Below are 18,227 nucleotides of genomic sequence, written 5' to 3'. Positions count from 1 at the left end.
CACAACATCTTTCTTATGACAGGGAGACCAGGATTGAATGCAATATTCCAAAAGTGGCATAAACAATGTCCTGTACAGCCACAACATGACGTCTCAGTATCTCTACTCATTGCACTGACCAATAAAGCAGACCAAACAACTTCTTTACTGTCCTGTCTTCCTGTGACTCCTTCTACGAGGAACAATGAACCTGCACCCCAAGGTGTCCTTCTTTGGCAACATTCCCCAGGATTCTACCATTAACTGAATAGGGCCTGCTCTGATTTGCCTTACCAAAATACAAAACATGATATGTATCTCAATTAACCTCCATCTGCCACTCCTCAGTCCGTCGGCTCACTTGTAGTTACCCTTATGTTCCAACTGCATTACAGAACAGCATTGCCAGAAATGAACCTTACAACTTTGGGGCGGCACGGTGGCACAGTGGTTAGCACTGCTGCCTCACAGCGCCAGGGACCTGGGTTCAATTCCCGCCTCAGGCGACTGACTGTGTGGAGTTTGCACGTTCTCCCCGTGTCTGCGTGGGTTTCCTCCGGGTGCTCCGGTTTCCTCCCACAGTCCAAAGATGTGCGGGTCAGGTGAATTGGCCATGCTAAATTGCCCGTAGTGTTAGGTAAGGGGTAAATGTAGGGGTATGGGTGGGTTGTCGCTTCGGCGGGTCGGTGTGGACTTGTTGGGCCGAAGGGCCTGTTTCCACACTGTAAGTCTAATCTAATCTAATCTAATCTAAACTTGTGTGCGGGCTCGAGCTGTTCTGCTTCTGGGCCAGGGGACCTGGGTTCAAGTCCCAGCTGCTTCAGATGTACCATTTCTGAACAGATTGGTTAAAAAAAGCCTAAAGGTTGTGAGTTTAATCCTGCACCCTTTCGAAATTTCCTAATCTGTAAATGTTGCTCTGCACACATCCTTGGATCATACATGAAGGGAGGCATGTCTGCTAATGTTACAAAGAAACTCTGAAGCTCTTTATCTTCACTCACTTTCCTCAGCGCCAAGGGCAAATGTAGCAAACCAGGCTTCTGAGGCACAAAATAGTCTTGTTTCGAAAGGCAGGGACCTACGTTTAAAATAAACCAAGTACACCTCGCTCACACCTGAATCATGCATCGGGAAAAGACGCAGCTAAAAAGAAAGCAGACGGATCTCTCGTGAGGATGGGGGTGAAGTAAGGGCAGCAATTATTCCGTTCAAAGCTGCGCGATCCGAGGAGAAGGGAGCTTAATGAATGATTTGACTGCAGCTTATAAATTATTGAACGGTCAAAGGACAACCTTGCTGCAAAGTTTGGCAGAGAAGGCGAGGTGAGTGCGTAAGACAAACAGGAATTGCTGGAAAAGCTCAGCAGGTCCGCCAGCACCTGCGGACAGAAAGCAGAGTTAATGTCTCGGGTCCGGTGATCCCTCTTCTAATTTCCAGCATCCACAGATCTTTGGTTTTGTTTTGATCGGAATGTGTATACTCTCCAGTCTGAAGAGAGCAGACTGTGGACTAGAGGTTGCGAGGGGCAAGAGCAGGTCGCAGGGTTTCTCAGTGTGTCCAATCACCTCACCTCCAGCTTCGTTCCCCTCCCCAACCCCCGCACAGGGCAATATAATGTGCGCTGGACCCAGTCCCACGTCTTGCATCTAACATAGACTGGGGAGGGAAAAGGTGAGGGAGAAGGGTAGGTTAGGTGGGGGGATTGGGATGGAGGGTGGAGAATTCAGGTGGGGAGAGGGGGGGATGGGAAGAGAGAATGGAGGAGAGGGAAAGAGGAGGGGATGGAGAGGCAATAAGAATGGAAAGGGAGGGGCTGAGGAAGGAGAAGGGGGAATGGAGGTGGAGGACAGAGGAAAGAGAATAGAGGAAGATAGAATTGGGGGTGAGGGGGGAAGCAGTGCTGGGTGAAGGGAATGAGGATGGGGGCGGGTACCACCCTGACTCTGAAAAGGTGTTGCTTACTTTTATTACAGCTCAGAGGTAGGCAAAGGGGGAAGGATTATTGAGAGATTGTCGAGTGGGAGTAAGAGAGGTGACGCTGGAAATTTGATCAACAAGTAGAATAAAAACAAATTCCATTCCTCTGGCTCTTCACCATTTCATTCCACAATATTCCACGTCCTCCTGTCCCCACCTCATTCACAACTCCCAATCCCACTCCCAACTCCCAATCCCACTCCCAATTCCCAATCCCACTCCCTCCCAGCCCGTCTCAAACCCTGAGCTGCAGTGAATGACCGGTTTCTCTTACATCTGTCACAACACTGTGACTTTAAGAGGTTCATTTTGTCCTGGCATATTTTTTAAGCAAGGTTATAAGACAGAGGTGAAGGGCTGTCCATTTACTCTGAATAAAGTAAACATCTTGTGAGGCCTTAGGTTTTTTTTTAAAGCTGGGACAAGAGAAGCAGTCTGAACGGGTGGGGTCAAACTCACACAGAACCAAGAGTTTTAGTTTTAGCTTTCAGCAGTTGCTGGGGTCTTCAAGCTGGATGTGGAAGCTCCTATTCCTCTATCTGCTCCAGCTAAAAGCTGGGGTGCTCTTCCTGGTGATCAAACTGCATGTGAGACAATTTATTTTATTGAATTTGCCTTTGCCAAGGGTGTGTTTCTGAGATAGGCAGAAGTGGGTACTACAGATGCAGGAGATTAGAGTCAGGATCAGAATGGTGCTAGAAAAGCACAGTAGGTCAAGCAGCATCTGAGGAGCAGGAATCCTGATGAAGGGCTTTTGCCCAAAATGTCAATTCTCCTGATCTTCGGATGCTGCCTGACCTGCTGTGCTTTTCCAGCACCACTCTAATCTTGATTGTGTTTCTGAGTTTTTACTATATCCAACTAATTAATTAGTAGTAGTTAATACATATTATTTTGTGAAGCATTTTGATAGAGCTACAGTTAAGCCAATTCTTTTACTTTTATTTTGTCTGTATTTAACTGTAAATGTAAAAATAAAGTATGTTTTGCTTAATGTTGTGAAGATTGAGCAATCAGAATGCATCTGGAATGCAATCCCTTCCACTAACCTTTAAAACAAGGAAAGGTTAGGGTCTAGGCTATCTTCTGGATATATTCTGAGGGCGTTGGCATGGTCCATTACACACTCCACTGAATTCTCTATTGATCGAGAGAGTTCTCGCCTCTCTTCAAGATGTTGGCACTGATACTCCTCTAAGGTTCCAGGTCTGTTATTGAAATGGACCCCTGGGTCCACCTCAGGCCTTGTTCTCTGATGGGGCCCCATCGCTCCATTCCGAAATCATCACGAGGTAGGGACCTGCCTTAGAAGTGCAGACATCTTGGAGTCACAAGTATACAGGAGGAGGCCATTCAGCATATTTTATCCACAAAGAGAAGGCAGTGAAAATGATGGGAGATGGGGAGGGCAGGATAAGAAACCAAGCACAGACATCTCCCACCTCTTCCAACTGAAGGTCAAGACTAAGAACTGATGGCAGGGTGGAAAGATTGCCAAAAAAGCACTAGCAACTCACCAACAACAATGACACGTATGGTGCAGTCCAGACTCTCTCTAGACCAAGGGCCCAACACCTTATTCTACTCAGAGTGAGGAACAGACCGACATCCATCAAAAGCTGCCCAAGACCACCTCAGCACAATGCCAGCCTGCCATGAGGTTCAAAAGGCTCTCAGCAGCTAAAAACCCACACAATCATTGACAAAGATGGAAACCTCACCAAACTATTTCAATAAAATATGGCAGAACATATGTGACCTCCTCTCTCTTATTCGCAAAGTGGAGGGCATGCCCAAGATCTTGGAGACACTGAAATTGTGATCAACTTCAAGAAAGGAGATGAATCAAAAGTGCTGAGTTGATGATCCATTTCAGTCCCTCCAGCGCCCCCCAGCATAACAGATACCAGCCAATTTGATTCACTCCATGTGAAATCGAGAAATGGTTTGAGACACTGGATATTGGAAGATATGGACACTGACAGCATTCCAGGAATAATACTGAAGACTTATGCTCCAGAACTTGCCACTCCCTTAACCAAAAGCTGTTCCAGTACAATTACAACATTGGTATCTACCCTGCAATGTGGAAGATTGCCCAGGTATGTTTCATACACAAAAAGCAGGACAAACCCAACCTGGCCAGTTCCTGCCCCATCGGTCTACTCTTGACCATCAGTAAAGTAATGAAGATGTCATCAAAAGGGCTATCAAGCAGCACTACACAACAATAATCTGATCAGTGATGCTCAGGGTCACTCAGCTCCTGACCTCATTACAGCCTTGGTTCAACCATGAACAAAAGCACTGAATTCCACAGATGAGGTGAGAGTGACAGCCCTTGAAATCAGGGCCACATTTCACTGAGTGTGCTATCATGGAGGCCTGGCAATGCTGGAATCTATGGCTATTGGGGGGAAACTCTCTGTTGGTTGGACACATAGGAAGGTGGTCGTGGTTGCTGGAGGTCAGTCATATCGATTCCAGGATGTCTCTGCAGGACTTCCTCAGCTTAGTGACCTAGGCTCAAACATTTTCAGCTGCTTCATCAACGATGTTCCCTTCGCCAAAAGGTCAGAAGTGGGGGATGTTCGCCGATGATTGCACAATGTTTAGCAACAATCTGTGATTCCTCAGATATTGAAGCAGTCCGTGTTCAAATGCGACAAGATCAAGACAATATCCAGGCTTGGAGTGATAAGTACACGTAACATTTGTGCCACACAAATGCCAAGTTATGACTATCACCAATAAGAAACAATCTAACTGCCATCTCTTTACATTCAAAGATGTTAGCATTACTGAATCGCCCAAGATCCTGAGGGTTATCATTGACCAGAAACTCAACTGGGCTTGCCATATAAACACAGTGACTACAAGGTCAGAGGCTAGGAATATTGCAAAGTGTAACTCACCTCCTGTCTCCCCAAAGCCTGTCCATCATCTACAATGCACAAGTCAGGAGTGTGATGGAATACTCCCCACCTGCCTGGAAAGGTGCAGTTCCAATAACACTCAAGAAGCTTGACACCATCCAAGACAGAGTAGCCCTCTTGATTGGTACCAAATCTACAAACATCCACTCCCTCCACCACCGAAACTCAATGGCAATAGTGTATATTATGTCCAAGATGCACTGCAGAAATTCACCAAAGATCCTTAGACAGCACATTTCAAACCCACAACCACTTCCATCTAGAAGGACAAGATCAACAGATATATGGGAACAATACCACCCGCAAATTCCCCTCCAAGCCTCTGACCATCCTGACTGGAAATATATCACCGTTCCTTCATTTTCACTGCATCAAAATCCTGGAATTCTGTCCCTAAGGACATTGTGGGTGTAGCTACAGCATGTGGACTGCAGTGGTTCAAGAAAGCAGCTCACCACTACCTTCTCAAGGACAAACAGGGGCAAGCAATAAATTCTGGCCAAGCCAGTGACACCCATATGCCTTGAGTGAATTAAAATAAAAGCCCATTGTACTAAGTATGGAGGGTTCTCACTGCTGTCCTCACATGGAAGGTCAGTGCAAACATCTACCTCAATCATCTGCTCCCCAGAACTCCTACTGGCTTCACAAGGTGGGTTCTGTCTATTGAAGACTATAGGAGCAGGCCATTCACCCATTGAGACTGCTCCCTCATTCAATGACACCATGGCTGATCCGATAATCTTCAATTCCAGTTTCCTGTCTAAACCACATAAATCCTTCATTCCCTTACTGGTTAAAAATCTAAGCCTTGGGAATACTGCATGAGCCAGCCTCAACAGCCCTCTGCAGTAACCAATTCCATGAACTCGTTACCCTCTGAGAGAAGAAATTCCTCCTCATCTGTTTTAAATGGGCAACCCCTTCATCTGAGATTTTACCCTTTAGTCCCACCTGGGGAGAAAACCTCCCCCCATCTACTCTGTTGAGTTCTCTAAGTATCTTAAATATGTCAAAAAGGCCATTTCTTATCGTTCTAAACTCTAATGAGTACTGGCCCAAACTATCCAACCTCTCCAAGGGGATAGTGGACATGATCTTCACAGCAAGACACATGCATGAAATATAGAGAGAAACAGCAACATTTACACAGCCTTCTTCAATCTCACATTGGCCTTCGACTCTGACAACTAGGAGAGGAATGTGGGTTATGCTGCTGTAGTTTTGTTACCAAATTCATCTCCATCCTCTGCCAGCTGTACAATAAGAGGGAGCCATAATACTGATCAACAGAACCCCAACAGATCCAACATCTGTGCAACCTGGGGTCTCTGTTCATGAGAAGCGATACAGAACTTGCACGTTAGACTTGTTAGACAGTGACTGTGTCTAGTTGTGGGAAAAGACGTGAATGCATTGGAAAGAGTTCAGAAGCAGTGGTTCCGGGAATGGGACACTTCACCGATAGATTAGATTAGATTAGATTACTTACAGTGTGGAAACAGGCCCTTCGGCCCAAGATTGAAGAAGTTGGAACTGTCTTCCCTGGAGAGAAGAGATTGAGAGGAGATCTGATTGAAATTTTCATAATCAAGAGTGGGCTGGATAGAGTGGATAGGGAGCAACTGTTCCTGTTTGTAAGGGGAACAAGAACAAGGGTGATATGAGAAAAAAAAACTCTCATAATCAGAGATTAATTAGGGTTTGAAATGTGCTGCCTCGAAATGTGATGAAGTGGACAGACAGGAGGCTGGAAGAACAGAGCAAGCCAGGCAGCATCAGGAGGTGGAGAAGTCGATGTTTTGGGTGTAACCCTCCTTCATATGATGAAGGCAGGTTGAGTCTGTCCAACCCTGTTAGAATGCTCAACATTTCAATGAGATCCCCTCTCTTCCTTCAAAACTCCAGTGAGTGCAGGCCCAGTTAAAACAATTGCTCCTCACCAGACAGTCCTGCCAACCCTGAGTGAACCTGCCCTGCAATCCCTTTAATGGCATGTACATCCCCTCTTCAGCAGGGGAGCAAGACTGCACACAATATTCCAAGTGTAGTGTCACCAAAGCCTTGAATAATGCACTAAGAGGTCTCTACAGCTGACCTCAAAAGGTGTGTGATGAAGGCCAACATGCTGGCTGCCTTCCTAATTGCTTGCTGACCTTATGATGAAAATGTCGATTCTCCTGCTCCTCGGATGATGCCTGACCGGCTATGCTTTTGTGACTCTGATCTCCCACATCTGCAGTCCTCTCTTTCTCCCTCCTGTACCTCTCTGTCCACTTTCGTTTACTGGTGTAGAAGGACGTCCAGGTCCCTATGTCCATCCACCCTTCTCAATATATCACTATTTAAATAATACTCCTCCTGTCTATTTTTCACATTAACGTGTTTAACTTCACATTGCACTGACATCTGTCCGGCCCACTCATTCCACTCGTCTAAATCATCTTGCATCCTCCTCGCAACTCACAATCGTATCCCAGTTTGTGTCATTGGTAAATGTTGCATTTGCTTCACTCATCCAAGCCATGCACATACATCATGAATAGCTGAGCCCCAAACATGGGCACTTACAGTTTGTGAAGTGGTCGGATGCAAAATGAGTCTTTGCTGATCTTACAGGGGCTTAGTGATATGGAGACCCTGTTCGATTTGAGTCTGACACCGTCCTAGGCTCAAGAGGATTAGGAGCTAAAACAGGGTGAAAGCAGTTACGCAGATGCTGGAGATTAGAGTCAAGATTAGAGTGGTGTTGGAAAAGTACAGCAAGTCAGGCAGCATCTGAGGAGCAGGAAATTTGACGTTTCTGATGAAAGGCTTTTGCCTGAAACGTTGATTTTCCTGCTCCTCAGATGCTGCCTGACCTGCTGTGCTTTTCCAGCACCACTCTACTCTTGACTAGGGACTACAACATGTGTATGGTGTGTCCGTGCAATGGAGATTGGTCTTCTAGCATCCCTGGCTGTGCCTGCCATTGGACAGAATCCTTGCTCCCTCAGCGCTGTGTGGCAGTCTATAATGGAACCCCCTACTATACAGGGCAGTGACACATTGCACTCTGACAAAATAAAGTGAGGGATCTGCAATGTCACAGACAAGGCCAGCAGCATGAGACCTGGATACCACACCATTGTCATAGCCACAAGGTCTGGTACTGTGGCAATGGCACCTCAGCCCTGAGTGAAACAGAGTGGGCAGGAGAAGGTCAACTCAAAGAACGACAAAGTGGAGACACCCTCCCTGGTAGGGGTTAATCTGAGGAAAAGCACTGCCTCACTGGATAGATTCAACATTAAAAAAATGAATCCGTTAACTACCTTGGCCAGCTCCCTTGTGTGACAATTCAATGCCTTATGATCCTTATTTGTACACCTTGACATGGGAAGCAATGAATGAGAACAAAGAGCCATGGAATTCCAACCTCGATCAGTCATTGTCCTGGGTCCCCAGTGGATCGGAATGGATTCTCCCCTGGTGATTTCTGAAACTTCTGGAAATGTGAGATTGGCATGGAAAATTTTGGGTCATCAAACATCAAATGGTGCCCTCTTCCTCCTCCAGGTGACATATTTCGATCTGGGCATAACTAACATCCTCTATCATCAAGTAGTCCTCATGGCAACACCTTTGCTCTGGACAGTAGTGCCTGCTCAGCATGGCACTGCCCGAGTGTGGGACATATCCCTTATGCCATGACAGGAGTTAGCTTTCAACATGGTTGATCTGATTTATTTCTTGTCAAGTGTATCTTGTTATACAATACAGTGAAAGTGTGTAGTGTCGCCACTCTCCAGCACCATCTCAAAACACAGAAAATTAAACCAAAACATAGAATATAAGGGCAGAAAAATGACAAAATAAAGAAATTGTTCAACTGTACAGTCCTTCTTGTTAAGTGCTCTGACATGGGCCATGGGCCTGGTCGTCAGGTACGTGTCCCTTCGCCACATTGCTGTCTCTGGGATGAAAGTCGTCACTCTTCCCTACTGTCTTCCCTCCACCTTGCCACTAACTGGGCCTTGTCAATCCAGACATCACTGATGCCACCAGTGGGTAGCGCATCAGCCCAAACTCAACTCCACTATGGCCATGAGCCTGTTTTGGGCCAGTTCCATCAGCCTGGCAGAGAAATGGCAGTGGCAGCAGATGCGTTTGCCACAGGAAGATCAATAATGAAGGATATGAATAGGGAAGATTTACAGGGATACGGGTTAAATGCTGACAAATGGGACGAGATTAATTTAGGATATCTGGTTGGCATGGACAAGTTGAACCAAAGGGTCTCTTTCCATGCTCTACAACTCTATGACTCAATGACGCAAGGTCTTTGTGCAGGAAGACCTACTCAGTCAACGCCTGGTGATGCTCAATGAACAGCAGACACAGAATGGCCCTCAGTGCCAAGCCTGCCCCTAAATCCATCCTGATCAGCAGGAGACTCTCGGTTTCACTGCCAGGATATATCATGGCTCTATTGATGGAGATCCAAGAACTAAAGCTGGAAACACCACCAATGCTCAACGGTGAGAAAATAGCTCTAAAGATAAATGAAGATTGAGATCTAACTGAACGGCCTGTGATTTAAAGAATGGAAGGTGGGGGAGCAAAGAATGCAGGAAATCCAGCGGCTTGCTGACACCCAGGATATGTGAGTTAAAACCATTTACAACCCAAGTACCCTCACACCCATGTCCAACCGAAAGCTGAGGACAGACAGGTGGGCAGCAATCATTTGAGCATCTCTCCAACCATGACTCAGTCCCCATTACAGATTTACTCAACCATGCCCTACAGAATGTCCTCCATTGCCAGCTCAGCTCAAGCCCAGCCCAACATATATACATCTTCTGACAGCTCGGAACCAACAAGGTCAATGCTGCAGATGTTATCCTTATCGAGATCTGAGATTACAGTGGACAGGCAGTCTTGGTGCAAGCACATGACCTCACACATCAGCACAGCCTTTAGCCATTTGGGGAAGAGTGTTTAATCACAAAGCCCGCAAACCCAGTTCTCAGTATGCAGGTAGCAGCAGCTGTAGGCGCCCAAGACCTGAACAGTATTCAGCACATATCTCTCAAATGCCTTGGGAAGTATCATCAGTAATGTCTCTTCAAACACTGCAATCTACTGGCAGATCCTGCTGTTTCAATATCCATGTATGTCCCCAACATTGAGGAGCCTGTTACTGCCAATTAGCTGCACTGACCAACTGCCTGACTCAATACTTTCACAACAAGCTCCCAATTTCCATCTCAGTCATGGTAGCCACTTAACAGAGAAATACGTTAATGATGCCCTCAAAGTCTCCCGCAGAATATGCAATGAAATTACTGACCACATCAATAGTCAAGACCTTGATTCCAGAGAAAGTCAGTGTGTGTATGGGACCTGAATCCCAGTGAGAACTACAGAGGAACCTTGATTATCTGAATATCATTTATCTGAATTTTGGATTACCTGAAGAAGGTCCTAACAGAAACCTTACATCAACAACATGTTTCCAACACTGATTGCACCTTTTGTTTACGGTGATTAAAAGTGATCTCAGCTTACTGAACTGCTGCTGAGCTGACCTCCCGCCCTCTCTCTCTCCCCACACTTTCCAGGGAGTTCTACACAGGGATGTATCCTGAACGCCCCCCCCCCACCGCGCACCCTTCCCAGATAATCTCTCCAACGTTGTTCTGTACAAGGCAAAAGTGGAACCTGTCAAAAGGTTGTGTAGGTGTGTGCGTATCTGTGTATCTGTGTGCGCGTATGTGTGTGTGTGTGTATCTGTGTGTGTGAGAGGGTGTGTGCGTGTGTGTGTCTGTGTGAGAGAGTGTGTGTGCGTGGGCGTGTGCGTGGGCGTGTGAGAGTGTGTGTGTGGGTGTGTGAGAGTGTGTGTGGATGTGTGAGAGTATGTGTGTGTGAATGTGTATCTGTGTGCGTGAGAGGGTGTGTGCATGTGTGTGTCTGTGTGAGAGAGTGTGTGTCTGTGTGAGAGAATGTGGAAGTAGGTGTGTGAGAGTGTGCGCGTGTGTGAGTGTGTGTGTGGATGTGTGAGTGCGTGTGCGTGTGCGTGTGAGTGTGTGTGTGTATCTGTGAGTGTGAGAGAGTGTGTGCATGTGTGTGTCTATGTGAGAGAGTGTGTGTGGGTGTGTGAGAGTGTGTGTGTATAGGTGTGTGTGAGAGTGTGTGTGTGTGTGACTGTGTGTGTGTCAGAGAGTGTGTGTGGGTGTGTGAGAGTGTGTGTGTGGGTGTGTGTGAGTGTGGGTGGATGTGTGAGAGTATGTGTGTGTGAATGTGTATCTGTGTGCGTGAGAGGGTGTGTGCATGTGTGTGTCTGTGTGAGAGAGTGTGTGTCTGTGTGAGAGAATGTGGAAGTAGGTGTGTGAGAGTGTGTGCGTGTGTGAGTGTGTGTGTGGATGTGTGAGTGCGTGTGCGTGTGCGTGTGAGTGTGTGTGTGTATCTGTGAGTGTGAGAGAGTGTGTGCATGTGTGTGTCTATGTGAGAGAGTGTGTGTGGGTGTGTGAGAGTGTGTGTGTGTGACTGTGTGTGTGAGAGTGTGTGTGTGGGTGTGTGAGAGTGCATTTATGGGTGTGTGAGAGTGTGTGGGTGTGTGAGAGTGTGTGTGCGTGTGAGAGTGTGTGTAAGTGTGTATGTGCGTGTGTATCTGTGAGTCTGAGAGAGTGTATGCTTGTGTGTGTCGGTGCGAGAGAGTGTGTGTGGGTGTGTGAGAGAGTGTGTGTGTGTGTGTGTGTGTGTGAGTGTGTGTGTGAATGTGTGTGGGTGTGTGAAAGTGTGTGTGTAGGTGTGTGAGAGTGTTTGTGTGTCAGAGAATGTGTGTGGGAGTGTGAGAGTGTGAGTGTGGGTGTGTGAGCATGTGTGTGAGAGTGTGTGTATGTGTGAGAGAGTGTGTGTGAGTGTATGAGAGTGCATGTGTGGGTGTATGAGAGTGTGTGTGTGGATGTGTGAGTGCGTGTGTCTGTGTGGATATGTCAGAGTGTGTGTGGGTGTGTGAGATTGAGTGTGTGTGTGTGTGCGTGTGTGCGTGTGTGTGAGAAAGTGTGTGTGAGTGTGTGAGAGCATAAGTGTGTGAGAAAGTGTGTGTGTGTGAGAGTGTGTGAGAGTGTGTGTGTGAGAAAGTGTGTGTGTGTGAGAGAGTGTGTGTGAGTGTGAGAGTTTGTGAGTGTATGCGTGAGTGTGAGTGTGTGTGTGTGAGAGTGTCAGTGTGTGTGTGACTGTGTGAGTGCGTGGGAGAATGTGTGAGTGTGTCTGTGTGAGAATGTGTGTGTGAGAGTGTGTGAGTGTGTATGTGTGTGGATGTGAGTGTGTGTGTGAGAGAGTGTGTGTGAGTGTGTCTGTGGGGGTGTGTGAGAGAGAGAGTGCGTATGTGTCTGTGGGTGTGTGTGTGGGTGTGTGTTTGTGAGAGAGTGTGTGTGTGTCTGTGGGTGTGGGTGTGTGAGTATGTGTGTGAGAGAATGTGTGTGTGTCTGTGGGAGTGTATGTGTGTGTGAATGTGTGAGTGTGAGAGTGTGTGTGAGTGTGTGTGTGGGTGTGTGTGTGAGAGAGTGTGTGTGTGTGTCTCTGGGTGTGGGTGTGTGAGTGCGTGTGAGAGAGGGTGTATGTGTCTGTGGGAGTGTGTGTGTGTGTGTGTGTGTCAATGTGTGAGTGTGAGAGTGTGTGTGAGTGTGTGTGTGTGGGTGTGTATGTGAGAGAGTGTGTGTGTGTCTGTGGGTGTGAGAGAGAGTGTGTGTGTGTGTGTCTGTGTGTGGGTGAGTGTGTGTGTGAGAGAGAGAGTGTGTGTGTATGTGTGGGTGTGTGTAAGACTGTGTGAGAGTGTGTGTGTGTGGGCGTGTATTTGTGTGTGAGAGTGCGTGGGAGTGTGTCTATGAGTGTGTGTGTGGGTATGTGTGTGTGAGACAGTGTGGGTGTGTGAGTGTGTGTGAGAGAATGTGTGTGTCTGTGGGAGTGGGTGTGTGTGTGAGAGAGTGTGGGTGTGTGTCTGTGGGTATGTGTGCACTTCAGAGAGAGTGTGTGTTTGTCTGTGCGCGGGTGCGTGTGTGTGTGTGAGACAGAGTGTGTGTGTGTCTGTGGGTGTATGTGAGGGTGTGTGTGTGCGAGTGTTTCAGTGTGAGAGTGTGTGTGAGTGTGCGCATGAGAATGTGTGTGTGAGTGTGAGAGTGCATGTGAGTGTGTGTGTGAGTGTGAGATGGTGTGAGAGTGTGTGTGTGAGATTGTGTATGTGAGTATGTGCGTGTGAGATTGAGTGTGTGAAAGTGTGTGAGTGTGTGTGTGAGAGAGTGTGTGAGTGTGTGTGTGAGATAATGTGTGAGAATGTGTGTGTGTGTGTGTGAGTGTGAGAGAGTGTGTTTGAGTATGTGTATGAGTGTGTGTGTGAGAATGTGTTTGTGTGAGTCTGTGAGTGTGGGAGTTTGTGTGAGTGTGTGCATGAGAGTGTGTGTGTGTGTGTGTGTGTGTGTGAGAATGTGCTTGAATGGGTGAGTGTGAGAGTGTGTGTGAGAGTGTGTGTGTGAGAGTGTGTGTGTGTGTGTGTGAGAGAGTGTATGTGTGAGAATGTGTGAGTGCGTGTGTATGAGAGTGTGTGAGTGCGTGTGTGTGTGAGAGTGTGTGTGTGTGAGTTCTGTGGGTGTGTGCACGTGAGGTATTTGGAGACTTACGCACCCCAAAGGCAGCAGCACTCTTATTGTTGGTGTCCGGTATGGCTGCCTGGGGGTCGGGGGGACGCACAGGGTTGGTGGGGGGGCAGAGCAGCGTGGAGGACTGGTGGTGGGGGGTGCGTGGGTGGGGCTCAGACATTGGTTTGGTGGATAGGGGAGTGCGGGGGGTCGGTCGGGGGATGCAGGCAGGGGGCATGGTTGGACAGGGTTGGGAGGGAGGATGGGGGGTCAGATGGGGGCAGTATTGGACGGGGGGGACTCACACACGATGTGCTGCTGCCTCGTCTCCTGAACGGGGTGTGGACTTCACAAAAAACTCTAAGCCCCAGAGGAAAGGCATTGAATCAATTAACCGATTAAAGATTATCCGAATGAAATAGTCCCCACCTATCTCGTTTGGATAATCGAGGTTCCTCTGTATGTACGTGTTGGATCCTATATCCCAGAAAGAGTGATTGTATATGTTTAATCCAGACCCATTGAGAGTCCATGTGTGTGTGGGACCCATACCCCACTGAGAGTCAATAAATGTGATTCCCATAACCCAGTGAGAGTCAGTATGTGTGTGGGATCTGTACCCCAGTGACAATCAGTGTGTGTGTGGGCTCTGTACCCCAATGACAATCAGTGTGTGTGTGGGCTCTGTACCCCAATGACAATCAGTGTGTGTGCGGAATCTGTACCCAACGACAATCAGTGTGTGTGTGGGATCTGTACCATATTGACAATCAGTGTGTGTGTGGGATCTGTACTCCATTGACAATCAGTGTGTGTGTGGAATCTGTACTCCATTGACAATGAGTGTGTGTGTGGGATCTGTACCCCAATGACAATCAGTGTGTGTATGGTATCTGTACTCAATGACGATCAGTGTGTGTGTGGGATCTGAACCACATTGACAATGAGTGTGTGTGTGGGATCTGTACCCCAATGACAATCAGTGTGTGTGTGGGGGGAATCAGTACCCTAATGACAACCAGTGTGTGTGTGGGATCTGAACCACATTGACAATCAGTGTGTATGTGGGATCTGTTCCCCAGTGACAATCAGTGTGTGTGTGTGTGGGATCTGTACCCCAATGACAATCCGTATGTGTGTGGGATCTGTACCCCAGTGACAATCAGTGTGTGTGTGGGATCTGTACCCCAATGACAATCAGTGTGTGTGTGGGATCTGTACCCCAATGGCAATCAGTGCATGTGGAATCTGTACCCCAATGACAATCAGTGTGTGTGTGGGATCTGTACCCCAGTGACAATCAGTGTGTGTGTGGAATCTGTACCCCAATGACAATCAGTGCGTGTGTGGGATCTGTACCCCAGTGACAATCAGTGTGTGTGTGGGATCTGTACCCCAATGACAATCAGTATGTGTGTGGGATCTGTACCCCAATGACAATCAATGTGTGTGTGGGATCTGTACCCAGTGACAATCAGTGTTTGTGTGGGATCTGTACCCTAATGACAATCAGTGTGTGTGGGGAATCTGTACCCCAATGACAAACAGTGTGTGTTTGGGATCTCCAGTGACAATCAGTATGTGTGTGGTGTCTGTACCCCATTGACAATCAGTGTGTGTGTAGGATCTGTACCCCAGTGACAATCAGTGTGTGTGTGGGATCTGTACCCTAATGACAATCAGTGTGTGTGTGGGATCTGTACCCCAGTGACAATCAGTGTGTCGGGGTGGTCTGTATCCTAATGATCATCTGTATGTGTGTGGGATCTGTACCCCAATGACAATCAGTGTGTGTGAGGGATCTGTACCCCACTGACAATCAGTGTGTGTGTGGGATCTGTACCCCAATGACAATCAGTGTCTGTGTGGCATCCGCTGTCCCTGGGTTAGGCTCTTTAGAGCGGAAATCAGAATTAATCAACACTTTTTAGCATGAAGTTTGTTTTCATTCAAGCTTAGGTTCAAATCTGGTATACACACTATTCACAGTATTAAGATAGATCTTCCATCATTCTATGCAAACTCTCACTCTCTTCAGGAGAAGCTGATAGTCATCATTAAGGGAACGGAAAATCCACTCAGTCCATCAAGTCTCCAACTAGCTCAGCATCACTTCAGTTCTGGACAGTGCACTTTCAGAACAATATGAAGGCATCGGGGAGATTGCAGAAAGGAATTTCTCAGAATGGTTCCAGGGATGAGGAATTTCGCTTACAAAGCTGGGACTGTTCTCCTTAGAGAAGAGAAAACTGGGAGGTGATCTGGTTGAAGTTCAAAATCATGGGGATGACCTAAATAGAAAAGGGAAAAACTGTTTCCACTTGTGAAAGGATTGGGGTCCAGAGGCCACAGATTTCAAAGGCTTTGTGAAAGAAGCTAAAGTGATTTGAGGACAAGCCTTTCTGCACAGCAAGCGTTTCAGGTCTGAGATGGAATATCTGAAAGGATGGTGGACGCAAATTCAATCACAGCTCGACAAAGGGAAATCAGATGGTTCATTATAAAAGGAACAAACTGCAAAGGAAGAATGACACTTGGTGAGATGCTCATTGAGATAGTAGGTGAGGAGATAATGGGTTGAATGGCTTCCTCTTGCAGTGCTGAGATCTTGCCTGGTCTGTAGCTGATCTCTATTCACCCAGACTGGCTCTTGTTGGCTTCACCGGAGAATCTTGTCCTCCTTTAACCCTTGAAACCCCGATCACATCCAAGTGAATCCTTGCCAATACTCTATATGCTTCTTGAGTTGCAGTGTTCAGAAGTGAACACAGTACTGCAGATGTGGTCCAACCCAGGCTCTGTTCTATTGGAAATACAATTCAATTCCAAGCTGCGGGAGATAAAGGTCAACATCCAAGAGGATGACGCCTCTTCACATTATCCCAACCGAATCTTTTTGTACATTTAATCACCACAACCAGATCCATGCGGAGTTGGTCCAATCCAAGGGCACATCAGCTAAGTTTACAGCTGTCCTTGCAATTTAACCCTTTCACCCTCAGTATCATTATCAAAAATGCCTCTGAAAATTAGCCTCATATAAATTAAATATGCATCATTATGAATCAGCACTCACCATTTTTATCAGCTCTTCTGAATATCTAGAGAGATGGAGAAAACAGATTTTTAAAAGGTTAATTTCTTCGCTGACTCAGCAGAAATTCAAACAGAAACCATTCCCTCCGGATGCCCCCGGGATTTGTTTGCAGTATTTAATATTACATTACAAACCAGACTATGGAGACATAGTGAAAGCTATGGAAACATTTGTACAGACACGCTCCCTCTTCAGATTTTGGTATTTCTATTCATACTTCCATCCAACTTTCATATTAATTTCACCCCTGCCAACAGATTGCCTCTCTTTCCGGCTCATCTTCCTTTCAATCCTCCCTCTTCCTCTGCACTTTTCTGTCTTTTTCCCTCTATTTCCCTTTGCGTCTCCTTCTTGCCTTTCAGCCACTGCCTCTCTGTGTCCCCTTTTCCTTTCTCCAGTTTCTCAGTACGTCCCTCACATTTTTACACTCTCTGTGTCACTCGGCGTTTCTGTCTCTGTCTCGCTTTCTGATTTGCTCTGTTTCTCTGTGTGTCCCTCACAGTTTCTCGCTCCCTGTCACTTTCTCTCGCATTCTTTCAATCTCTGTCTCTCTCAGTTTCTCCGTTCCTTTCTGCATGTCCCTCTATTTCTCTCTCTCTCTCCCTGTCACTTTCTCTCACATCCTCTCTCTCTCTTCCCTTTTGTTTTAATATCCTCGGGCACTTCCTTTCTCCTCACGTTCCGACTGAATTTATTCACCTTCAGTCCCTTTTTGGCAGGGAAGGATTTCGACTCAGTCCCTGGTCAGTGGGGGAAACCTCTAACCTCTGAAAGTTGGCCACTGTCTCTCTCGCCTCCTCCTGCGGGTCTGAGACTGGGAGCTATTAATGAAAGTAAGCGCAAAGTTCTTTGAATACAGTCGAGGCCAGGGTTGGTATAAACTCCAGGCTGGGGAGAGAGAGAGGGGGGTGGTGAAGAGAGCTACTTACGTCCAGGATAACCGAGATGCCTTTCTTGGTGTCCGGTGGGAGCTGCTCACTGGAAGCTGCCTGTTCAGTTTTCTGGGAGTCCCTGTCCCCGAACTTCTTGTCGCTCATCTTGGTGAAGACCCAGCGCAGGACCCCGTCCAGCCCCCTGATGCTGCGCTGCAGAGGCGGCTGCTTGTCACGGAGCTGCTGCTGGACGCTGACCCTGCAGTAGCGAGCTGCCTGATCACACATCTTCTTCACATCCTGCAGCCCACCCACTTCCCCTCACCTCCCTCCCTCCCCCCCCCTCCCTCCCTCAGCTTCAGGCCGGCTCCAGCAACACGCCTCCCTCTTCTCCCCCCCCCCCCCCCCTCCACCCCACCTCCCCGCTCCCCGTCACCGCTCACGCACCAAGCACAGGGACCCGGAGAGCTGGAGAGAAACGGGAGAAGATGTAGAGCAGAGAGGCGCACACACACACACACACACACACACAGGCCGGCAGAGATGGAGAGATGCAGAGGCACAGAGGGGCGGGAGGAAAAGATCAGACCCCGCTCTGCACTCACAGACACTGTCCTCCTCAAACTGCTGCCCAGTCAGCTGGAGACAGGCTGGACCCAACCAGGGACCCCCCTCACAGGGCAGCTCCCAGGTTAATAATAATATATATGAAAACTGTGGGTAAACTTTGTGAATATGTGAG

The 18,227-nt window shown here is 47.5% G+C and overlaps 1 protein-coding gene across 1 annotated transcript in view; it reads right to left on the bottom strand.

The window, feature by feature from the left end:
* The window catches only part of necab2 (N-terminal EF-hand calcium binding protein 2), a 150,241-nt gene extending 132,468 nt beyond the window's left edge, over positions 1 to 17,773 (bottom strand). The window contains exons 1-2 of the mRNA XM_060837520.1: positions 17,543 to 17,773; positions 16,593 to 16,617 (exon numbers count right to left, since the gene is read on the bottom strand). Of these exons, the coding sequence (XP_060693503.1) occupies positions 16,593 to 16,617; positions 17,543 to 17,773 (256 nt within the window). The remainder of the gene's footprint in view (positions 1 to 16,592; positions 16,618 to 17,542) is intronic.
* Positions 17,774 to 18,227: the final 454 nt, after the last annotated feature.

Source organism: Hemiscyllium ocellatum, chromosome 17 (genome assembly GCF_020745735.1).
Source record: "Hemiscyllium ocellatum isolate sHemOce1 chromosome 17, sHemOce1.pat.X.cur, whole genome shotgun sequence".
NCBI lineage: Eukaryota > Metazoa > Chordata > Chondrichthyes > Orectolobiformes > Hemiscylliidae > Hemiscyllium > Hemiscyllium ocellatum.
The sequence above is the reverse complement of the archived record's forward strand: the minus strand, read 5'-3'. Positions and strand labels throughout refer to the sequence as shown.